We start from the raw sequence: 25,860 nt of genomic DNA on the forward strand, positions 1-25,860 counted from the left end.
CCAAAAAAGTCATAATTATGGATGTTGAAAAAGGACAAAAAAGGCAAGGCTATAGAATGGAAAAAAAAAAAGTCAAAATATGACATGTCCCAAAAACAGTTTAAAACACCTCAAAACAGCATAAAATAGTGTGCAAAGACACGCCATAACAAAGAATGTTGCAAAACGACCAAAACGTCATAATTATGGATGTTGAAAAAATGACCAAAAAGGCAAGGCTATAGTATGGAAAAAAAAAAGTCAAAATATGACATGTCCCAAAAACAGTTTAAAACACCTCAAAACTGCATAAAATAGTGTGAAAGACACGCCATGACAAAGAATCTTGCAAAAATGGTCTAAAAACCCATAATAATGGATGTTGAAAAAATGACCAAAAAGGCAAGGCTATAGTATGGCTAAAAAAGTCAAAATATGACATGTCCCAAAAACAGCTTAAAACACCTCAAAACAGCATAAAATAGTGTGCCAAGACACGCCATAACAAAGAATGTTGCAAAACGACCAAAAAAGTCATAATTATGGATGTTGAAAAATGACCAAAAAGGCAAGGCTATAGTATGGAAAAAAAAGTCAAAATATGACATGTCCCAAAAACAGTTTAAAACACCTCAAAACAGCATAAAATAGTGTGCAAAGACACGCCATAACAAAGAATGTTGCAAAACGACCAAAAAGTCATAATTATGGATGTTGAAAAATGACCAAAAAGACAAGGCTATAGAATGAAAAAAAAAAAAGTCAAAATATAACATGTCCCAAAAACAGTTTAAAACACCTCAAAACAGCATAAAATAGTGTGCAAAGACACGCCATGACAAAGAATCTTGCAAAAATGGTCTAAAACCCATAATTATGGATGTTGAAAAAATGACCAAAAAGGCAAGGCTATAGTATGGAAAAAAAAAAAGTCAAAATATGACATGTCCCAAAAACAGCTTAAAACACCTCAAAACAGCATAAAATAGTGTGCCAAGACACGCCATAACAAAGAATGTTGCAAAAACGACCAAAAAAGTCATAATTATGGATGTTGAAAAAATGACCAAAAAGGCAAGGCTATAGTATGGAAAAAAAAAGTCAAAATATGACATGTCCCAAAAACAGTTTAAAACACATCAAAACAGCATAAAATAGTGTGCCAAAACACGCCATGACAAAGAATCTTGCAAAATGGTCTAAAACCCATAATTATGGATGTTGAAAAATGACCAAAAAGGCAAGGCTATAGTATGGCAAAACAAAAAGTCAAAATATGACATGTCCCAAAAACAGCTTAAAACACCTCAAAACAGCATAAAATAGTGTGCCAAGACACGCCATAACAAAGAATGTTGCAAAAACGACCAAAAAGTCATAATTATGGATGTTGAAAAAATGACCAAAAAGGCAAGGCTATAGTATGGAAAAAAAAGTCAAAATATAACATGTCCCAAAAACAGTTTAAAACACCTCAAAACAGCATAAAATAGTGTGCAAAGACACGCCATAACAAAGAATGTTGCAAAAACGACCAAAAAAGTCATAATTATGGATGTTGAAAAAATGACCAAAAAGGCAAGGCTATAGTATGGAAAAAAAAAAAGTCAAAATATGACATGTCCCAAAAACAGCTTAAAACACCTCAAAACAGCATAAAATAGTGTGCCAAGACACGCCATAACAAAGAATGTTGCAAAAACGACCAAAAAGTCATAATTATGGATGTTGAAAAATGACCAAAAAGGCAAGGCTATAGTATGGAAAAAAAGTCAAAATATGACATGTCCCAAAAACAGTTTAAAACACCTCAAAACTGCATAAAATAGTGCGCGAAAACACGCCATGAAAAAGAATCTTGCAAAATGGTCTAAAACCCATAATAATGGATGTTGAAAAATGACCAAAAAGGCAAGGCTATAGTATGGCTAAAAAGTCAAAATATGACATGTCCCAAAAACAGCTTAAAACACCTCAAAACAGCATAAAATAGTGTGCCAAGACACGCCATAACAAAGAATGTTGCAAAACGACCAAAAAAGTCAGAATTATGGATGTTGAAAAAAAGACCAAAAAGGCAAGGCTATAGTATGGAAAAAAAAAAAGTCAAAATATGACATGTCCCAAAAACAGCTTAAAACACCTCAAAACAGCATAAAATAGTGTGCCAAGACACGCCATAACAAAGAATGTTGCAAAAACGACCAAAAAAGTCATAATTATGGATGTTGAAAAAATGACCAAAAAGGCAAGGCTATAGTATGGAAAAAAAAAGTCAAAATATGACATGTCCCAAAAACAGCTTAAAACACCTCAAAACAGCATAAAATAGTGTGCCAAGACACGCCATAACAAAGAATGTTGCAAAACGACCAAAAAAGTCATAATTATGGATGTTGAAAAAGGACCCAAAAGGCAAGGCTAAAGAAGGGAAAAAAAAAAGTCAAAATATGACATGTCCCAAAAACAGTTTAAAACACCTCAAAACTGCATAAAATAGTGCGCGAAAACACGCCATGACAAAGAATCTTGCAAAATGGTCTAAAACCCATAATAATGGATGTTGAAAAAATGACCAAAAAGGCAAGGCTATAGTATGGCTAAAAAGTCAAAATATGACATGTCCCAAAAACAGCTTAAAACACCTCAAAACAGCATAAAATAGTGTGCCAAGACACGCCATAACAAAGAATGTTGCAAAACGACCAAAAAAGTCATAATTATGGATGTTGAAAAATGACCAAAAGGGCAAGGCCATAGTATGGCAACACAAAAAAGTCAAAATATGACATGTCCCAAAAACAGCTTAGAACACCTCAAAACAGCATAAAATAGTGTGCCAAGACGCGCCATAACAAAGAATGTTGCAAAACGACCAAAAAGTCATAATTATGGATGTTGAAAAATGACCAAAAGGCAAGGCTATAGTATGGAAAAAAAAAGTCAAAATATGACATGTCCCAAAAACAGTTTAAAACACCTCAAAACAGCATAAAATAGTGTGCCAAGACACGCCATAACAAAGAATGTTGCAAAACGACCAAAAAAGTCATAATTATGGATGTTGAAAAAATGACCAAAAAGGCAAGGCTATAGTATGGAAAAAAAAAAAGTCAAAATATGACATGTCCCAAAAACAGTTTAAAACACCTCAAAACTGCATAAAATAGTGTGCCAAGACACGCCATAACAAAGAATCTTGCAAAATGGTCTAAAAACCCATAATTATGGATGTTGAAAAATGACCAAAAAGGCAAGGCTATAGTATGGCTAAAAAAGTCAAAATATGACATGTCCCAAAAACAGCTTAAAACACCTCAAAACAGCATAAAATAGTGTGCCAAGACACGCCATAACAAAGAATGTTGCAAAAACGACCAAAAAAGTCATAATTATGGATGTTGAAAAAATGACCAAAAAGGCAAGGCTATAGTATGGAAAAAAAAAAGTCAAAATATGACATGTCCCAAAAACAGTTTAAAACACCTCAAAACAGCATAAAATAGTGCGCAAAAAAACGCCATAAAAAAGAATATAGCAAAAACGACCAAAAAAAGTCATAATTATGGATGTTGAAAAATGACCAAAAAGGCAAGGCTATAGTATGGAAAAAAAAAAGTCAAAATATGACATGTCCCAAAAACAGCTTAAAACACCTCAAAACTGCATAAAATAGTGTGCAAAGACACGCCATAACAAAGAATGTTGCAAAAACGACCAAAAAAGTCATAATTATGGATGTTGAAAAATCACCAAAAAGCCAAGGCTATAGTATGGAAAAAAAAAAAGTCAAAATATGACATGTCCCAAAAACAGTTTAAAACACCTCAAAACTGCATAAAATAGTGCCAAAACACGCCATGACAAAGAATCTTGCAAAAATGGTCTAAAAACCCATAATAATGGATGTTTAAAAAAATGACCAAAAAGGCAAGGCTATAGTATGGCAAAACAAAAAAGTCAAAATATGACATGTCCCAAAAACAGCTTAAAACACCTCAAAACAGCATAAAATAGTGTGCCAAGACACGCCATAACAAAGAATGTTGCAAAAACGACCAAAAAAGTCATAATTATGGATGTTGAAAAAATGACCAAAAAGGCAAGGCTATAGTATGGAAAAAAAAAAAGTCAAAATATGACATGTCCCAAAAACAGCTTAAAACACCTCAAAACAGCATAAAATAGTGTGCAAAGACACGCCATAACAAAGAATGTTGCAAAAACGACCAAAAAAGTCATAATTATGGATGTTGAAAAAATGACCAAAAAGGCAAGGCTATAGTATGGAAAAAAAAAAGTCAAAATATGACATGTCCCAAAAACAGTTTAAAACACCTCAAAACTGCATAAAATAGTGCGCGAAAACAAGCCACGACAAAGAATCTTGCAAAAACGTCTAAAAACCCATAATAATGGATGTTGAAAAATGACCAAAAAGGCAAGGCTATAGTATGGCTAAAAAAGTCAAAATAAGACATGTCCCAAAAACAGTTTAAAACACCTCAAAACAGCATAAAATAGTGTGCCAAGACACGCCATAACAAAGAATGTTGCAAAACGACCAAAAAGTCATAATTATGGATGTTGAAAAAATGACCAAAAAGGCAAGGCTATAGTATGGAAAAAAAAAGTCAAAATATGACATGTCCCAAAAACAGCTTAAAACACCTCAAAACAGCATAAAATAGTGTGCCAAGACACGCCATAACAAAGAATCTTGCAAAAACGACCAAAAAAGTCATAATTATGGATGTTGAAAAAATGACCAAAAAGGCAAGGCTATAGTATGGAAAAAAAAAAAGTCAAAATATGACATGTCCCAAAAACAGTTTAAAACACCTCAAAACTGCATAAAATAGTGTGCCAAGGCACGCCATATAACAAAGAACCATGCAAAACGACCAAAAAAGTCATAATTATGGATGTTGAAAAATGACCAAAAAGGCAAGGCTATAGTATGGCAAAACAAAATAGTCAAAATATGACATGTCCCAAAACAGCTTAAAACACCTCAAAACTGCATAAAATAGTGTGCCAAGACACGCCATAACGAAGAACCATGCAAAAACGACCAAATAAGTCATAATTATGGATGTTGAAAAAATGACCAAAAAGGCAAGGCTATAGTATGGCTAAAAAAGTCAAAATAAGACATGTCCCAAAAACAGCTTAAAACACCTCAAAACAGCATAAAATAGTGTGCCAAGACACGCCATAACAAAGAATGTTGCAAAAACGACCAAAAAAGTCATAATTATGGATGTTGAAAAAATGACCAAAAAGGCAAGGCTATAGTATGGAAAAAAAAAAAGTCAAAATATGACATGTCCCAAAAACAGTTTAAAACACCTCAAAACAGCATAAAATAGTGTGCCAAGGCACGCCATAACGAAGAACCATGCAAAAACGACCAAAAAAGTCATAATTATGGATGTTGAAAAAATGACCAAAAAGGCAAGGCTATAGTATGGCAAAACAAAATAGTCAAAATATGACATGTCCCAAAAACAGTTTAAAACACCTCAAAACAGCATAAAATAGTGTGCCAAGACACGCCATGACAAAGAATCTTGTAAAAACAACCAAAAAAACCATAATTATGGATGATGAAAAATGACCAAAAAGGCAAGGCTATAGTATGGCTAAAAAGTCAAAATAAGACATGTCCCAAAAACAGCTTAAAACACCTCAAAACAGCATAAAATAGTGTGCAAAGACACGCCATAACAAAGAATGTTGCAAAAACGACCAAAAAAGTCATAATTATGGATGTTGAAAAAATGACCAAAAAGGCAAGGCTATAGTATGGAAAAAAAAAAAGTCAAAATATGACATGTCCCAAAAACAGTTTAAAACACCTCAAAACTGCATAAAATAGTGCGCGAAAACACGCCATGACAAAGAATCTTGCAAAAATGGTCTAAAAACCCATAATAATGGATGTTGAAAAAATGACCAAAAAGGCAAGGCTATAGTATGGCTAAAAAAGTCAAAATAAGACATGTCCCAAAAACAGTTTAAAACACCTCAAAACAGCATAAAATAGTGTGCCAAGACACGCCATAACAAAGAATGTTGCAAAAACGACCAAAAAAGTCATAATTATGGATGTTGAAAAAATGACCAAAAAGGCAAGGCTATAGTATGGCAAAAAAAAAAAGTCAAAATATGACATGTCCCAAAAACAGCTTAAAACACCTCAAAACAGCATAAAATAGTGTGCAAAGACACGCCATAACAAAGAATCTTGCAAAACGACCAAAAAGTCATAATTATGGATGTTGAAAAATGACAAAAAAGGCAAGGCTATAGTATGGAAAAAAAAAAGTCAAAATATGACATGTCCCAAAAACAGTTTAAAACACCTCAAAACTGCATAAAATAGTGTGCCAAGGCACGCCATAACGAAGAACCATGCAAAAACGACCAAAAAAGTCATAATTATGGATGTTGAAAAAATGACCAAAAAGGCAAGGCTATAGTATGGCAAAACAAAATAGTCAAAATATGACATGTCCCAAAAACAGCTTAAAACACCTCAAAACTGCATAAAATAGTGTGCCAAGACAGGCCATAACGAAGAACCATGCAAAAACGACCAAATAAGTCATAATTATGGATGTTGAAAAAATGACCAAAAAGGCAAGGCTATAGTATGGCTAAAAAAGTCAAAATATGACATGTCCCAAAAACAGCTTAAAACACCTCAAAACAGCATAAAATAGTGTGCCAAGACACGCCATAACAAAGAATGTTGCAAAAACGACCAAAAAAGTCATAATTATGGATGTTGACAAAATGACCAAAAAGGAAAGGCAATAGTAAGGAAAAAAAAGTCAAAATATGACATGTCCCAAAAACAATTTAAAACACCTCAAAACAGCATAAAATAGTGTGCCAAGGCACGCCATAACGAAGAACCATGCAAAAACGACCAAAAAAGTCATAATTATGGATGTTGAAAAAATGACCAAAAAGGCAAGGCTATAGTATGGCAAAACAAAATAGTCAAAATATGACATGTCCCAAAAACAGCTTAAAACACCTCAAAACTGCATAAAATAGTGTGCCAAGACAGGCCATAACGAAGAACCATGCAAAAACGACCAAATAAGTCATAATTATGGATGTTGAAAAAATGACCAAAAAGGCAAGGCTATAGTATGGCTAAAAAAGTCAAAATATGACATGTCCCAAAAACAGCTTAAAACACCTCAAAACAGCATAAAATAGTGTGCCAAGACACGCCATAACAAAGAATGTTGCAAAAACGACCAAAAAAGTCATAATTATGGATGTTGACAAAATGACCAAAAAGGCAAGGCTATAGTATGGAAAAAAAAAAAGTCAAAATATGACATGTCCCAAAAACAGTTTAAAACACCTCAAAACAGCATAAAATAGTGTGCCAAGACACGCCATGACAAAGAATCTTGCAAAAACAACCAAAAAACCCATAATTATGGATGATGAAAAAATGACCAAAAAGGCAAGGCTATAGTATGGCAAAACAAAAAAGTCAAAATATGACATGTCCCAAAAACAGCTTAAAACACCTCAAAACAGCATAAAATAGTGTGCCAAGACACGCCATAACAAAGAATCTTGCAAAAATGACCAAAAAAGTCATAATTATGGATGTTGAAAAAATGACCAAAAAGGCAAGGCTATAGTATGGAAAAAAAAAAGTCAAAATATGACATGTCCCAAAAACAGCTTAAAACACCTCAAAACTGCATAAAATAGTGTGCCAAGGCACGCCATAACGAAGAACCATGCAAAAACGACCAAAAAAGTCATAATTATGGATGTTGAAAAAATGACCAAAAAGGCAAGGCTATAGTATGGCAAAACAAAAAAGTCAAAATATGACATGTCCCAAAAACAGCTTAAAACACCTCAAAACTGCATAAAATAGTGTGCCAAGACACGCCATAACGAAGAACCATGCAAAAACGACCAAATAAGTCATAATTATGGATTTTGAAAAAATGACCAAAAAGGCAAGGCTATAGTATGAATAAAAAAGTCAAAATAAGACATGTCCCAAAAACAGCTTAAAACACCTCAAAACAGCATAAAATAGTGTGCCAAGACACGCCATAACAAAGAATGTTGCAAAAACGACCAAAAAAGTCATAATTATGGATGTTGAAAAAATGACCAAAAAGGCAAGGCTATAGTATGGAAAAAAAAAAAGTCAAAATATGACATGTCCCAAAAACAGTTTAAAACACCTCAAAACAGCATAAAATAGTGTGCCAAGACACGCCATGACAAAGAATCTTGCAAAAACAACCAAAAAAACCATAATTATGGATGATGAAAAAATGACCAAAAAGGCAAGGCTATAGTATGGCTAAAAAAGTCAAAATAAGACATGTCCCAAAAACAGCTTAAAACACCTCAAAACAGCATAAAATAGTGTGCAAAGACACGTCATAACAAAGAATGTTGCAAAAACGACCAAAAAAGTCATAATTATGGATGTTGAAAAAATGACCAAAAAGGCAAGGCTATAGTATGGAAAAAAAAAAAGTCAAAATATGACATGTCCCAAAAACAGTATAAAACACCTCAAAACTGCATAAAATAGTGCGCGAAAACACGCCATGACAAAGAATCTTGCAAAAAAGGTCTAAAAACCCATAATAATGGATGTTGAAAAATGACCAAAAGGCAAGGCTATAGTATGGCTAAAAAGTCAAAATAAGACATGTCCCAAAAACAGTTTAAAACACCTCAAAACAGCATAAAATAGTGTGCCAAGACACGCCATAACAAAGAATGTTGCAAAAACGACCAAAAAAGTCATAATTATGGATGTTGAAAAAATGACCAAAAAGGCAAGGCTATAGTATGGCAAAAAAAAAAAGTCAAAATATGACATGTCCCAAAAACAGCTTAAAACACCTCAAAACAGCATAAAATAGTGTGCCAAGACACGCCATAACAAGGAATCTTGCAAAAACGACCAAAAAAGTCATAATTATGGATGTTGAAAAAATGACCAAAAAGGCAAGGCTATAGTATGGAAAAAAAAAAAGTCAAAATATAACATGTCCCAAAAACAGTTTAAAACACCTCAAAACAGCATAAAATAGTGTGCCAAGACACGCCATAACGAAGAACCATGCAAAAACGACCAGAAAAGTCATAATTATGGATGTTGAAAAAATGACCAAAAAGGCAAGGCTATAGTATGGCAAAACAAAATAGTCAAAATATGACATGTCCCAAAAACAGCTTAAAACACCTCAAAACTGCATAAAATAGTGTGCCAAGACAGGCCATAACGAAGAACCATGCAAAAACGACCAAATAAGTCATAATTATGGATGTTGAAAAAATGACCAAAAAGGCAAGGCTATAGTATGGCTAAAAAAGTCAAAATATGACATGTCCCAAAAACAGCTTAAAACACCTCAAAACAGCATAAAATAGTGTGCCAAGACACGCCATAACAAAGAATGTTGCAAAAACGACCAAAAAAGTCATAATTATGGATGTTGACAAAATGACCAAAAAGGCAAGGCTATAGTATGGAAAAAAAAAAAGTCAAAATATGACATGTCCCAAAAACAGTTTAAAACACCTCAAAACAGCATAAAATAGTGTGCCAAGACACGCCATAACGAAGAACCATGCAAAAACGACCAAAAAAGTCATAATTATGGATGTTGAAAAAATGACCAAAAAGGCAAGGCTATAGTATGGCAAAACAAAATAGTCAAAATATGACATGTCCCAAAAACAGCTTAAAACACCTCAAAACTGCATAAAATAGTGTGCCAAGACAGGCCATAACGAAGAACCATGCAAAAACGACCAAATAAGTCATAATTATGGATGTTGAAAAAATGACCAAAAAGGCAAGGCTATAGTATGGCTAAAAAAGTCAAAATATGACATGTCCCAAAAACAGCTTAAAACACCTCAAAACAGCATAAAATAGTGTGCCAAGACACGCCATAACAAAGAATGTTGCAAAAACGACCAAAAAAGTCATAATTATGGATGTTGAAAAAAAGACAAAAAAGGCAAGGCTATAGTATGGAAAAAAAAAAAAAGTCAAAATATGACATGTCCCAAAAACAATTTAAAACACCTCAAAACAGCATAAAATAGTGTGCCAAGACACGCCATAACAAAGAATGTTGCAAAAACGACCAAAAAAGTCATAATTATGGATGTTGAAAAAATGACCAAAAAGGCAAGGCTATAGTATGGAAAAAAAAAAAAGTCAAAATATGACATGTCCCAAAAACAGTTTAAAACACCTCAAAACAGCATAAAATAGTGTGCCAAGACACGCCATGACAAAGAATCTTGCAAAAACAACCAAAAAAACCATAATTATGGATGATGAAAAAATGACCAAAAAGGCAAGGCTATAGTATGGAAAAAAAAAAGTCAAAATAAGACATGTCCCAAAAACAGCTTAAAACACCTCAAAACAGCATAAAATAGTGTGCAAAGACACGTCATAACAAAGAATGTTGCAAAAACGACCAAAAAAGTCATAATTATGGATGTTGAAAAAATGACCAAAAAGGCAAGGCTATAGTATGGAAAAAAAAAAAGTCAAAATATGACATGTCCCAAAAACAGTTTAAAACACCTCAAAACTGCATAAAATAGTGCGCAAAAACACGCAATAACAAAGAATCTTGCAAAAATGGTCTAAAAACCCATAATAATGGATGTTGAAAAAATGACCAAAAAGGCAAGGCTATAGTATGGCTAAAAAAGTCAAAATAAGACATGTCCCAAAAACAGCTTAAAACACCTCAAAACAGCATAAAATAGTGTGCCAAGACACGCCATAACAAAGAATGTTACAAAACGACCAAAAAGTCATAATTATGGATGTTGAAAAAAGGACCAAAAAGGCAAGGCTATAGTATGGAAAAAAAAAAGTCAAAATATGACATGTCCCATAAACAGTTTAAAACACCTCAAAACTGCATAAAATAGTGTGCCAAACACGCCATGACAAAGAATCTTGCAAAAATGGTCTAAAAACCCATAATAATGGATGTTGAAAAAATGACCAAAAAGGCAAGGCTATAGTATGGCTAAAAAAGTCAAAATAAGACATGTCCCAAAAACAGCTTAAAACACCTCAAAACAGCATAAAATAGTGTGCCAAGACACGCCATAACAAAGAATGTTGCAAAAACGACCAAAAAAGTCATAATTATGGATGTTGAAAAAATGACCAAAAAGGCAAGGCTATAGTATGGAAAAAAAAAAAGTCAAAATATAACATGTCCCAAAAACAGTTTAAAACACCTCAAAACAGCATAAAATAGTGTGCCAAGACACGCCATAACAAAGAATGTTGCAAAAACGACCAAAAAAGTCATAATTATGGATGTTGAAAAAATGACCAAAAAGGCAAGGCTATAGTATGGCTAAAAAAGTCAAAATATGACATGTCCCAAAAACAGTTTAAAACACCTCAAAACTGCATAAAATAGTGCGCGAAAACACGCCATAACAAAGAATCTTGCAAAAACAGTCTTAAAACCCATAATGATAAATGTTGAAAAGGTGACCAAAAGGGCAAGGCCATAGTATGGCAACACAAAAAAGTCAAAATATGACATGTCCCAAAAACAGCTTAGAACACCTCAAAACAGCATAAAATAGTGCGCGAAAACACGCCATGACAAAGAATCTTGCAAAAATGGTCTAAAAAGTCATAATTATGGATGTGGAAAAAATGACCAAAAAGGCAAGGCTATAGTATGGAAAAAAAAAAAGTCAAAATATGACATGTCCCAAAAACAGTTTAAAACACCTCAAAACAGCATAAAATAGTGTGCCAAGGCACGCCATAACGAAGAACCAGGCTAAAATGACCAAAAAAGTCATAATTATGGATGTTGAAAAAATGACCAAAAAGGCAAGGCTATAGTATGGCTAAAAAAGTCAAAATATGACATTTACCAAAAACATCTTTACACACCTCAAAACAGCATAAAATAGTGTGCAAAGACACGCCATAACAAAGAATGTTGGAAAAACTACCAAAAAAGTCATAATTATGGATGTTGAAAAAATGACCAAAAAGGCAAGGCTATAGTATGGAAAGAAAAAAAAAGTCAAAATATGACATCTCCCAAAAAAAGCTTAAAACACCTCACAACAGCATAAAATAGTGTGCCAAGACACGCCATAACAAAGAACGTTGCAAAACCGACCAAAAAAGTCATAATGATGAATGTTGAGAAAATGACCAGATAGGCAAGGCTATAGTATGGCTAAAAATGTCAAAATATGACATGTCCCAAAAACAGCTTAAAACACCTCAAAACAGCATAAAATAGTGTGCCAAGACACGCCATAATAAAGAACGTTGCAAAAACAGTCTAAAAACCCATAATGAATGTTGAAAAAAATGACCAAAAATGCAATACTGTAGTATGGGGAAAATTTCAAAAAATAACATTTCCCAAAACAAGCAGGAAACCACCTAAAATAGCGTGCTGAAACAAGCCATAGTATAGACTGTTGAAAAAATTGGAAAAAACACCATGATATAGCATGTTGAAAAAAGAACTGAAAATGCAATACTATAGTATGGCGAATAGCATTAAGTTTTTTGAGAACTTTGCTAACTTTTTTTTTTTGTCAGCCAAGTACCCCCTGACCGATGTAAAACATTTTTGATAGAAAGAAAGAAGTACAACACAGCGCTGTGCCATCAGTGTCTTATTTATTAAACAACATTGTAACTGGAAAACACTTAAATTTCAAACATTTAAAAAAAACTCCTTTTTCGAATCTAAAGAGTCAGTGCCTTAATTCTTGGCAAATCATTCCTTTTGCCATCATACAATTCCTAATGCATCAGAATTTTTAATAAGCATCACTTAACTGAAATTGAATATTGACAATAATAATTCAGTTCATTAACACAGATTTGTATTTTTACTAACCTTTTCATAATATTATTTTTTAAGAGTTATGCATTACTGCTGTTTTTTTAAAATACACTTTTCTAGTAATCTCATGTACCCCCCGGAGTTCCTCCATGTACCCCCGAGGGGTACACATACCAGTGTGAGAAACACTGTGCTATAGTGTGAGTTTTTGGTGCTATTTTGGACCCAATGCTGTAGTCGTGTGTTATTTCCAGGTTGAGTTTAAAATAATGTATGAAGATGTTGCATGCTACCGGAAAGGTCGAAACAAGTCAACTAAACGAATGGACCATGTGATCTGAAATAGCAGCAAGAGAGTAACGCAGGCTGAGCTGCCCAGCTTTGTGTGCACAGGTGAGCCAGCTCCCTAATGAGCGTCACAGTCAGTCCACTACCTGCAAGGGGAGGAGACAGCACAAACAGGCCTGGACACAGGAGGGGTCATGATACTATGGTGTGATTATTTATGTGACATTCAGTACTGTGACTTTTCGACCTCATATGTTGTTCCCTCTGACACTTCACATGAAGTGACACCCGTATCTGATGACGGCAGCAGGCAGTAAGGGCTGAATTCAACCCTCCTTGTCTTTCAGCCAGCTGAGGAACCTTCCTTGACTTTGGGATGAGGGGAGGAGGGCATAATGTCTGTGGTGGCTTGGGAGTTCAGTCCTTGATGTTGCTGCACGTCCTCCACAGACAACTTGCAGTCGACAACCTTGTTGGCAGGATGTAGCACTCCAGGGAAGAATTGGGCAGTTTTCAGAACCCTCTGCAGAGCTTTCTGCGCAGAGACAGAGCAGTCAGAGAAAAACCAGTCCGACATTATAGATATACATGTATATACATTTGCATTACCATTAATGCTATTTTGGACGACATGCTATGGTATGACTTTTTTGTACGATTTTGGAAGACATGCTATAGTATGACATTTTGGTGTGATTTTTGACAACATAATATAGTATTAACTTCTTTTGCACAATTTTGGACGACATGCTATTGTATAATTTTTTGGACAATATTGGACCAAATGCTAAAGTATGACTTTTTGACGCAGTTTTGGACCACGTGCTATCGTATAAATTTTTGGGCCATTTTGGACCCAATGCTGTAATCTGACTTTCTGGCGCAATTTTGGACCCAATGCAATAGTTTGCCTTTTTGGGGCCATTTTGGATCCAATGCTATGGTGTGACTTTTGGGTGCTAACCCTAACTCTAACCCCTTACCCTATTTTTGGCTACATGCTATAGTATGACATTCTTATGAGAATTTGGACCACATGATAGAGTATGGCTTTTTGGGCGATTTTGGAACCAATGCAATAGTATTACTTTTTGGAGCGATTTTGAATGTCAAGCTATAGTATGACATTTTGGGCTATTTTGGAACCAATGCAATAGTATAAATTTTGGGGACCATTTTGGACCCAATGAACTTGCTATAGTATGACTTTTTTGATCGATTTTGGACCCAATGCTATAGTATGATTTTTTTGGATGGATTTTGACCCACATGCTATGGTATGACTTTTTGACACAGTTTTGGACCACATGCTATTGTATGAATTTTTGGCGATTTTGGAACCAATGCTATAGAAAAACTTTTTGGAGCGATTTTGAACGTCAAGCTATAGTATGACATTTTGGGCAGTTTTGGAACCAGTGTAATAGTATGAATTTTGGGGGCCATTTTGGACCCAATGCTATAGTCTGACTTTCTGGTACAATTTTGGACGCAATGCAATAGTTTGACTTTTTGATGAGATTTTGAACAACAAGCTATACTATGACTTTTTGGGCAGTTTTGGAACCAATGCAATAGTATGACTTATAGTGGCAATTTTGGACCAAATGCTATAGTATTACTTTTTGGTGCTATTTTGAACAACTTGCTTTAGTATGACTTTTTTGGTCCATTTTGGATCCAAATGCTATAGTATGACTTTCTGGCGGCATTTGGGACCCAATGCTATGGAATGAATTTTTGGCACAATTTTGACCACATGCTAAAGTACTATTTTTTTTTTTTTGCATGATTTCTGGCCCAATGCTATAGTGTGACTTTTGGCACGATTTTGAACAACTTGCTATAGTATGACTTTTTTGCAAGATTTTGGATAACATGCTATAGTATGACTTTTTGGGCAATTTTGGACCCAATGCTATAGTCTGACTTTTTGGCACAATTTTAAACCACATGCCATAGTATGACTTTTTGGGGTGATTTTGGACCAAATGCTATAGTTTGAGTTTTGGGGCGATTTTGGAACCAATGCTGTAGTATTACTTTTTGGTGCTATTTTGAACAACCTGCTATAGTATGACTTTTTGGCGCCATTTTGGACCCAATGCTATAGAATGACTTTTTGGCACGATTTTTGACCACATGCTTATAGTATGACTTTTTGGGCAATTTTGGAACCAAGGCAATAGTATGACTTTTTTGAAAGATTTTGGACCACATGCTATAGTATGACTTTTTGGCACAATTTTGAACGACATGCTGTAGTAACACTTTTTGGGCGGTTTTGGAACCAATGCAATAGTATGACTTTTGGAGGCCATTTTGGACCCAATGCTATAGTCTGACTTTCTGGCGCAATTTTGGACCCAATGCAATAGTTCAACTTTTTGGTGAGATTTTGAACAACATGCTACACTATGAGTTTTTGGGCAGTTTTGGAACCAATGCAATAGTATGACTCATAGAGGCGATTTTGGATCAATTGCTATAGTATTACTTTTTGGCGCTATTTTGAACAACTTGCTATAGGATGACTTTTTGGCGCCATTTAGGACCGCATGCTAAAGTATTAATGATTGATATTGATTTTGGACCCAATGCTATAGTATGACTTTTTGACGCAATTTTGAATGACACGCTGTAGTAATAGTTTTTGGGCAGTTTTGGAACCGATGCTCTAGGTTGACTTTTTGGTGCAATTTTGAACCAAATGCTTTAGTATGACTTTTTGGAGCCATTCTGACCACATGCTATAGTATGACTTTTTGGGCAGTTTTGGACCCAATGCTATGGTATGACTTTTTGGCGTGATTTTGGACCACATGCTAAAGTATGACTTTTTGATCGACTTTGGACCCAATGCTGTAGCATGACTTTTTGACACAGTTTTGGACCACATGCTATAGTATGAATTTTTGGGCGGTTTTGGAACCAATGCTATAGTTTGACTTTTTGGCACAATTTTGAACGACATGCTATGGTATGACTTTTTTGCAAGATTTTGGACAACATGTTATAGTATGACCTTTTGGTGCCATTTTTTACCACGATATAGTGTTAATTTTTTTTTGCACGATTTTGGACAACATGCTATATTATGACTTTTTGGTGCGATTTAGAAACAAATGCTATGGTATGACTTTTTGGCACGATTTTGGACAACATTCTATAGTATGACTTTTTGGTGCCATTTTTGACCACATGATACAGTTTTTTTTTTTTTGTTTTTGTTTTTTTTGCACGATTTTGGACGACATGCTCTACTATTACTTTTTGGGTGGTTTTGGTACCAATGCAATAGTAGAACTTTGATTTTGGACCCAGTGCTGTAGTATGACTTTTTGGACTGTTTTGGAACCAATGCTAGAGTCTGACTTTTTGGAGCGATTTTGAACCAAATGCAATAGTATGACTTTTTGGGTGATTTGGAACCAATGCTATAGTATGACTTTGGCGCAGTTTTGGACCACATGCTTTAGTATGAATTTTTGGGACATTTTGGAACCAATGCTAGAGTAGGACTTTGTGGTGCAATTTTGAAGACATGCTATTGTATGGCTTTTTTTGGCGCCATGTTGGACCCAATGCTATAGTACAACTTTTTGGGACGATTTTGGACTCAATGCTATAGTACGACTTCTTGGCGCAGTTTTGGACCACATGCTATAGTATGAATTTTTGGGAGATTTTGGAGCCAATGCTATATCCATCCATCCATCCATTTTCATCTGCTTATCCGTGGTCGGGTCACGGGGGCAGCAGCCTAAGCAGGGAAGCCCAGACTTCCCTCTCCCCGGCCACTTCGTCCAGCTCTTCCCGGCCAGCTGTGAGACATAGTCCCTCCAGCGTGTCCTGGGTCTTCCCCGGGGCCTCCTACCGGTGGGACGTGCCCTGAACACCTCACCAGGGAGGCGTCCTAGAGGCATCCTAATTAGATGCCCAAGCAACCTCATCTGGCTCTTCTCAATGCGGAGGAGCAGCAGCTCTACTCCGAGCTCCTCCCAGATGACCGAGCTTCTCACCCTATCTCTAAGGGAGAACCCAGCCACCGTACGGAGGAAACTCATTTCGGCCGCTTGTACCCGTGATCTTGTTCTTTCGGTCACTACCCAAAGCTCGTGACCATAGGTGAGGGTAGGAACGAAGATCGACCGGTAAATCGAGAGCTTTGCCTTTCGGCTCAGCTCCCTCTTCACCACAACAGATCGGTGCAGAGTCCGCATTACTGCAGACGCTGCACCGATCCGCCTGTCGATCTCCCGCTCCATCCTTCCCTCACTAGTGAACAAGACCCCGAGGTACTTAAACTCCTCCACTTGGGGCAGGACTTTGTCTCCGATCCGGAGGGGGCACGCCACCCTTTTCCGGCTGAGAACCATGGCCTCGGATTTGGAGGTGCTGATTCTCATCCCAGCCGATTCACACTCGGCAGCGAACCGATCCAGTGAGAGCTGAAGGTCACGGCCTGATGAAGCCAACAGGACCACATCATCTGCAAAGAGCAGAGACCCAATCCTGAGGTCACCAAACCGGACCCCCTCAACACCCTGGCTGCGCCTAGAAATTCTGTCCATAAACGTTATGAACAGAATCGGTGACAAAGGGCAGCCCTGGCGGAGTCCAACCCTCACCGGAAACGAGTTCGACTTACTGCCGGCAATGTGGACCAAGCTCTGGCACTGGTCATACAGGGAACGGACAGCCCGTATCAGGGAGTCCGAAACCCCATATTCCTGGAGAACCCCCCACAGGACTCCCCGAGTGACACGGTCGAATGCTTTCTCCAAGTCCACAAAGCACATGTGGACTGGTTGGACAAACTCCCACGCACCCTCAAGGACCCTGCCAAGGGTCCAGAGCTGGTCCACAGTTCCACGACCGGGGCGAAAACCGCATTGCTCCTCCTGAATCCGGGGTTCGACTATCCAGCGGACCCTCCTCTCTAGTACCCCCGAATAGACCTTACCAGGGAGGCTGAGGAGTGTGATCCCCCTGTAGTTGGAACACACCCTCCGGTCCCCCTTCTTAAAAAGAGGGACCACCACCTCAGTCTGCCAGTCCAAGGGCACTGCCCCCGATGTCCACGCAATGTTGCAGAGTCGCGTCAGCCACGACACCCCCACAACATCTAGGGCCTTGAGGAACTCCGGGCGGACCTCGTCCACCCCCAGGGCCCTGCCACCGAGGAGCTTTTTGACCACCTCGGCAACCTCAGCCCCAGAGATGGAAGAGCCCACCCCCGAGTCCACGGGCCCCGCTTCCTCACCGGAAGGCGTGTCAGTGGGACTGAGGAGGTCTTCGAAGTATTCCTTCCACCAATCCACAACGTCCCGAGTCGAGGTCAGCAGCGCCCCGTCCCCACCATACACAGTGTTGACAGAGCATTGCTTCGCCCTCCTGAGACGCCGGATGGTGGTCCAGAACCTCTTCAAAGCCATCCGAAAGTCGTTCTCCATGGCCTCACCGAACTCCTCTCACGCCCGGGTTTTCGCCTCGGCGACCACCGTAGCTGCACTCCACTTGGCCTGCCGGTACCTGTCTGCTGCCTCCGGAGTCCCACAGGCCAAGAAGGACCAATAGGACTCCTTCTTCAGCTTGACGGCATCCCTCACTGCTGGTGTCCACCAACGGGTTCGGGTGTTGCCACCCCGACAGGCACCAGCCACCTTACGGCCACAGCACCGGTCGGCCACTTCAGCAACGGAGGCATGGAACATCGCCCACTCGGACTCAATGTCCCCCGCCGCCTCCCCTGGGACATGGTAGAAGCTCTCCCGGAGGTGGGAGTTGAAGCTCCTTCTGACAGGAGACTCTGCCAGACATTCCCAGCAGACCCTCACAATGCGTTTGGGTCTGTCAGGTTTGACCGGTGTCCTCCCCCACCATCTGACCGAATTCACCACCAGGTGGTGATCAGTTGACAGCTCCGCCCCTCTCTTCACCCGAGTGTCCAAGACATACGGCCGCAAGTCCGATGATACGACTACAAAGTCGATCATCGAACTGCGGCCTAGGGTGTCCTGATGCCAAGTGCGCATATGGACACCCTTATGCTTGAACATGGTGTTCGTTATAGACAATCTGTGGCGAGCACAGAAGTTCAATAACAAAACACCACTTGAGTTCATATCGGGGGGGGCCATTCCTCCGGATCATGCCCCTCCAGGTCTCACTGTTGTTGCCAACGTGAGCGTTGAAGTCCCCCAGCAGACTGAGGGAGTCCCCAGAAGGAGCACTCTCCAGCACCCCCTCTAAGGACTCCAAAAAGGGTGGATACTCTGAACTGCCGTTTGGACCATAGTCACAAACAGTCAGGATGCATCCCCCCACCCAAAGGCGGAGGGAGGCTACTCTCTCGTTCACAGGGGTAAACTCCAACATACAGGCACCGAGCCGGGGGGCAATAAGTATTGCCACCCCTGCTCACCGCCTCTCACCAGTGGCAACTCCAGAGTGGAAGAGAGTCCAACCCCTCTCGAGTAGACTGGTTCCGGAGCCCATGCTATGTATACTATACTATACTATAATATGATGATTAGGACATCTTTTTGACATTATACTACTATTATACGTATACTATTATTTTTTTGGCATACTATACTCTGCTGTTTCTATGACACCAGGAGTTTGAAATCCAGAGTGAATTTACTAGATTTTGGTGGTTATTCGCCAAAGGTCAAAGTCAAAATTATTTAATTTGTCTCATTCTTGTGAACATGATGTCTCAGGAACACCTTAAGGGAAGTCAAACTTTGACACAAATGTCCACTCAACTGTGACATCATAAAGTTCTGCAGAAACACTTTTCTGGCTATTACTCAAAATCATATCTCAAGAACAGAAAGGGAGATGTTTGGTAAAATACTGACTTGATGACACTTACCATGGGGGCCTACCTTGAAACTGTGCTGATTGTATAGATCCTCTGTTCTTCCAGAGTGAAGATGTTTGTGAAGCATCCATGTTTTCACAGACATGGGTGTAAACTGTAAGTGCACCTTGACTGGTGTGCACACATAGTAGTTTTTTATGTAGCAGAAAATGGACCATTTCTTCATGTTTCCCCTGAAACAGTCACACTCCAGCTGGCAGCGAAGAGCTACAGCTGCTGTTGAGGACCGCAGGCTGAAAAATGCATAGGAGAAGGAGACAAAAATAACAGCGATGCAGTCATGTGAATAGCAGCATCTCTGTACACTGACAGATCATATGATGTGAGGTGCATTATCCATGCATGGCTAAAACCAGTGCTCCTTTAATTTAATGGGCTTTGTGTTTGTTCATGCAAAGTGTTCTATATTTCTGTGTGCCTCTATGGCCACTAGTATCACATCTGGCTAGCCAGTTAGGTTGTATTGTTTTTCATGTTTTAACTTAAGCTGAAGCATTAAAAGTAAAATTTTAGTGAATCTTTGACTTTCAAAACCATTTCATGTCATATCGACTCCATATTGGTCAACCTGAGAATAAGGTTTCTTTTCTGTGAAAAGCCAACATTTATTCTTAGTCTGAAACCTGTGTTTTGAAATACAGTATAAACGTAAGGCCTGTGGGCTTGAAAAACTCATTTCTTGTTTGTGATCAATGTAAGCAACCTGTATAGTTGCAGTTAACTGTTAACAACAAAATCATACTAAGTGCTTTGCCATATTGGTATACATGTCTAACATACATTATTTGGAGCATCTTCAATTTGCAAATGGACAGTAAACATACAGGAGAAAGATACCATGAAACTGGTGGTCTGTTTAAATCTATAATCTATTGTAAGTTTTCGATCAAAGCTAACTAAAGTTGTGTACTCCGTAAAAAAAACAAGCCTCACATTTTTTGGAGCCACTTTTTCAGCTTAAAGGGTCAAATGTTTGTTAATCAAAAAATCGGTTTTAAGAGAAAAATTCATAATAATCAAAAGGTCTACTTCAGTGATACTTAACTTGCTTTTCTTGGGGGTCACTTTTGTAAAACCTATCACAGACCAGATTTGGGCTGCAGGCCATAAGTTGAGTTTTACTGGTCTACATAGACAGACAACCTGATACAGGTTTGTGATGAAGATATTGTGTTAGGTGGTAATCCAGCTCACAAATAACCTGTGAGGTCCTTTAGATCCCCTGAATAACTACATATGTCTCAACAGGTTTGTCCCTCGTCATGACGATGAGCTAGAGCTGGAGGTGGATGATCCTTTGCTGGTGGAGGTCCAGTCAGAGGATTACTGGTACGAGGGCTACAACATGCGAACTGGTGCCCGTGGGATCTTCCCAGCTTATTATGCTATAGAGGTGACGAAGGACACAGAGAGCTACAAAGGTACGACGCTGCCATGATTATAAATTCTAAAAGGCTGAAAGTGTTCGTTAAGAGGCGGGAAGAGAAGAATGAGTGCTTTGCACATGAACATTTAACAAGTCGGCTTTTTCAGGGCCAACTTTGTGTAATACTTTCTTTTTGAATGAATCATATCATTCTTTAACTTGTGCTGTTTAGTTTCAGAAAGAAAGAGAAAAGAACATTTCAAAAGAAAAGAAATGTATAATAGTTACTAACTTCTTCATGCAATGATAAGTTGTATAGTTGTGCTGTTTAGCAGTCTAGATTTTTCTGTTTTAAGTAGTAGAGTGCTGGTGATATCGGCCATAGATTTGTCTGCATTTTCTAGAATATAATGGAACCAAGTTACACTCATTTATCTGGTGATCAAAGTGCAAAATGTACATTTGAAAGACTCAACAGCAATGCCTCTTTCCACAATCTACAGACCTTGTTGTGAAAGTTTTATGTGAGATTTCTTACTTTCTAATACCCACCAACCATATCACTGCACAGAAGGAAGCATTCATCTGCTGCTCGCTCAACTAGCATCTCTGGGCAGATTTCAATTACAGATTTGTGCAAAATTTAAGTGAAATTTTCAAAACACAATTTCAAGATGACTGAGTCATGTTATGCGAATTTTCTTGCAATGTTATGCGACTTCTCCTCTTGCGATAACTTCCCAAGAAGCAATGGATGTTCAAAACATTAGTAGGTTTATTGGTATTTCAGTCCAGGCACTAGCCGACATTATTCCAATCCAAGGCGATAAAGGCATGTTATGTGAGCAACAATGGAAAGACAAGCCTTCCTACATGGGATGAGGGATTTCTGTGGGGTGACAGTCCACGATATCACAGAGATATTGGGGATTCAAAACTTCTGGATGATTCGCTCAACTTTTGAAGTTATGCAATGCAATTACAACATTTTGTAGCGCCTGTTGCATCATGCCAGAGGGAGCCAGTTGTTACCAACAATTGCATAGTCACGTTTACATTGCAGTTTTGCAAAATATGGCTTTTTCAAATGGCCTAAAATACCAAATCATGCGAGCGTATAAACTTTGTGAAACTGACATTTCCATTAGGCATATTTTATATTCACAATTTCACTTTGCGCAATTTTAGGGTTAATGAAAACCCGCCTACTTAGCTAGCTTATGAAGTTAAGCCGAGAAAGATGCTATTAATGATTAAATCTTGCACTATCATGAGCATGAGGCTCTTGTCCATGAGTAGATTTGGTGTTATTTCTGTCTAGTGATTCGGTTGGTAGGTGTAGCTTGGTAGAAAGAAAATAGCTCGTACACGAAACTTAGCTTACGTTAGGTCCAGCTCCCGGCAGCAGTGCTTTTGGCTTTGTTGTGCTTTCTCACAAAGGCAAACACTAATGTTTGTGGGTTGGACACCTGCGAAGTATCATGGAGGGATGGCGCTTTGATGTGTGGGATTAACATGAAGCCCAGGGAGCATTATGGTGAAGCAGCTGGCGACAAGGGCAAAAATCTGAAATGATAAACACAAGGAAAAATACAAAACAAAGTCAGTTTTGTACTTGTGCAGAACGTGATAAGGGAAACAAAACAGTTAACCTAGAACTGAATCACTGACACTGATCAACAACCCTACCAACCCACGAACAGATAATATCTTCCTCAGCATTGTAGTGGAAAGCAAGTTAAAGCTTATTTTGTCTTTAGAATCCAGGTGAGATTTTAGTGGCTTTTTGATTCTTAAACAAATGCTCTTATTTCATGTTTTTTGTGTGTCTGTGTGTCTTTCCTGTGCAGTAAAGAGCAGTGAATGGATGGACAGATACCGGCTGAAGTTCCTGGGCTCAGTTCAAGTACCCTTCCACAAAGGAAATGATGTTCTCTGTGCTGCGATGCAGAAGGTATGATGACCATGTTGTGCACATTTCTCTGTGTGTGTGTGTGTGTGTGTGTGTGTGTGTGTGTGTGTGTGTGTGTGTGTGTGTGTGTGTGTACAGCATAAAGTACCCCAGGAATGACAGAAATTTGTTGGCATTAAAGCAACTGCGTTTCCCTCGTCTCAGAGTTGATGGGTTTTTGAGAAGATGCCTGAAATAAGGTCTGTGGCTAACACAAGCTCAAGAGATTTTTTATTTTCTTTTCTATGACATAAAATATGTCAGCAAATACCACACTGGTGAACTTTGAGGCTTTTATGTGTCCTAAACAGGCAGTAGCTAACAAGTGGCTAAATGAGACTGCAGAATGTAATCAAGCCGAACCACGCAGGGCACGGTTTCACAGCCTCATAGTTATGACAACGCAACGATAGTGTAGTTTGTTAATAGCCTAACTTAAACTTTTTAATTCTGGCGATTGCATTAAGGCTTCAGAAATCCTAAAAATGGTGTTTATTTGTGAAGATTATCTTGCCAAGCAAAACATGTAGGTATCATAAACATGTATGTACCACAGAGCTTACTTTCAAGTTGGTCTACAGACAAACGTTATCCCCAGGGTACTCTTTTTGACTACTACAGAGAAGCAAAATCAAGGGGAGATAGATGCTATAACTAGATCAGAAAACTTAGGTAGAAGACATGTGGCATAATGCATAAAAACAGAGAAATTCCAACATGTTATGACTCCCACTTCTATATTATAAACAATTTCTGACAGTTTTTAGAAGCTGAAGTGAGTCCACTGTGGAACAATTACAACATGACCTAATAAGGAGCACTTAAAAAGCAGAAAACATGCAGACTGTATTTACCTTACCACTTGACCAACACGATTAAATAAAGGTTTATATGAAGAAGGGGGTGTCATAGTCCATAGGGCGCAGCACACATTAACAGGAAAGGAACTACTTGTAATTGACATAATCTCAAATAAAGCATTCATGTAATATTGCATTAGAAAAACAGCATTAAAATAGCATCTAGTTAAGTTTTAAAACTTCAAATTGACAAGGATCTCTCCAAAATCACTATTTGATTGTTGCAATATAAACACTTTCAGCATAGTTCAAACTTCAATATTAATTTTGCAATGTTTTCTAGTATAGAACTGGGTCACAGGCTAAAGTGTCTGTTTAAGAGTTTTCAATCTTACGTCTTAAGAATCATCTTTGTAATTTGTTTTCCAGATTGCCACCAACAGAAGGATGACAGTCAAGTACAACCCGCCTTCCTCATGCATCCTGGAGATCAGTGTGAAAGGCATTAAACTGGCAGTTCAAGAGGATTATTATGCCTGTGACAGAGTAAGTGCTCCTACCGTCCCTTTGTCTGACGAAAGTAAACTAAATGGAGCACATCCATGAGGTTTTGTCAAACGAAAGCTCATCTTCACGCCTGAATTGCATTGAACAGTTGAAGTGTGTCTCCCCCATGTGGCTACAAATACAGACTGCAGGCAACGATGTCAGGGAACACTAGAACAGTGCTTTCATTAAGGAGATCTTACTTAAATCCTTAACTATGAGCTCTTTTAAATTTCAAAGAGAAACATTGAATTATTTTCTCCAATGCAGTTATGTGACAGCTGCACTCACTTGTTACTTTTCAAATGAAGGTTTTACACGCTGAACATGTCATCAACTTCGATAAATCATGTATCATGACAAATTAGAGCTGCACAATATAATAATATTATATAAATATCATGTATTTTTCTCTTCTATTATTTGATTTTACTCACTTAGTAATTCTATCCACATTACTGATAATTATTTATCAAAATATCACTGTCATAAAAAAATGTGAAAAAACCATAGCCAATCTTACAATATTATCACTTTTTCAATACTTGGCATAAAAAAATAATGAGATATTTAATACTCTACATATCGCCCAGCCCTAATTCACATTCAAGTTCCCACTCCACAAGACAAATAATATATTGTTGTGGTAAAGCAGCATTTGGCAAAAGGACTTTGTACATAAAAGATGACATTGAAAACACAAAAAGGGCTCCCAACGTAAAACACAACTCATCTTTGATAATCATCCAATCAAATATTGCCTGAGGTTAAAGATATTTGGGGTACAACCCTTAAGTAACCATATAAAGACCAATAAACATTATATTGTCTTCAGTCTGAACTCAAAATTAGCCTATCCTCTTCAAAGATACCATTAAATCTACGTAACCTGTAATCTAGCCATTAGGAACATCCCTACCAGTGTTATGAATTTAAATGGCATTTATATTATTTCCAGTTAGTGTAGGGCAAGCAGACATTTATTTTGTCCCTTTTCTGTGTCCTGTTCACAGAGTAATGAGTGCAGTCACTTCTTCCAGTTAAAGAACGTTTCCTTCTGCGGATATCATCCCAAAAACAGCAAGTAAGTAAAAGTTGGAAAGTTAAAGCAGGGACCAAGTCATATTTTCCAAACTTTCTAA

At 37.8% G+C, this 25,860-nt stretch overlaps 2 protein-coding genes across 3 annotated transcripts in view; one reads left to right on the forward strand and one right to left on the reverse strand.

The window, feature by feature from the left end:
- Window positions 1-25,860, forward strand: part of mapk8ip1b (mitogen-activated protein kinase 8 interacting protein 1b) — a 99,706-nt gene that overhangs the window by 67,568 nt on the left and 6,278 nt on the right. For both annotated transcript variants that reach the window (XM_042490751.2, XM_088069370.1), the window contains 4 exons: window positions 21,304-21,476; window positions 23,272-23,375; window positions 24,602-24,718; window positions 25,732-25,802. In XM_042490751.2, the coding sequence (XP_042346685.1) occupies window positions 21,304-21,476; window positions 23,272-23,375; window positions 24,602-24,718; window positions 25,732-25,802 (465 nt within the window). The remainder of the gene's footprint in view (window positions 1-21,303; window positions 21,477-23,271; window positions 23,376-24,601; window positions 24,719-25,731; window positions 25,803-25,860) is intronic.
- The window catches only part of LOC148190351 (uncharacterized), a 51,197-nt gene continuing 38,035 nt past the window's right edge, over window positions 12,699-25,860 (reverse strand). Inside the window, exons 3-5 of the transcript XR_015774934.1 lie at window positions 22,806-22,987; window positions 20,047-20,288; window positions 12,699-13,698 (exon numbers count right to left, since the gene is read on the reverse strand). The gene's annotated coding sequence lies outside the window, so the exon portion shown is untranslated. The remainder of the gene's footprint in view (window positions 13,699-20,046; window positions 20,289-22,805; window positions 22,988-25,860) is intronic.

This window comes from Plectropomus leopardus, chromosome 1 (genome assembly GCF_026936395.1).
Source record: "Plectropomus leopardus strain MGB_pleo_1.0 chromosome 1, ASM2693639v1, whole genome shotgun sequence".
Classification (NCBI taxonomy): domain Eukaryota; kingdom Metazoa; phylum Chordata; class Actinopteri; order Perciformes; family Serranidae; genus Plectropomus; species Plectropomus leopardus.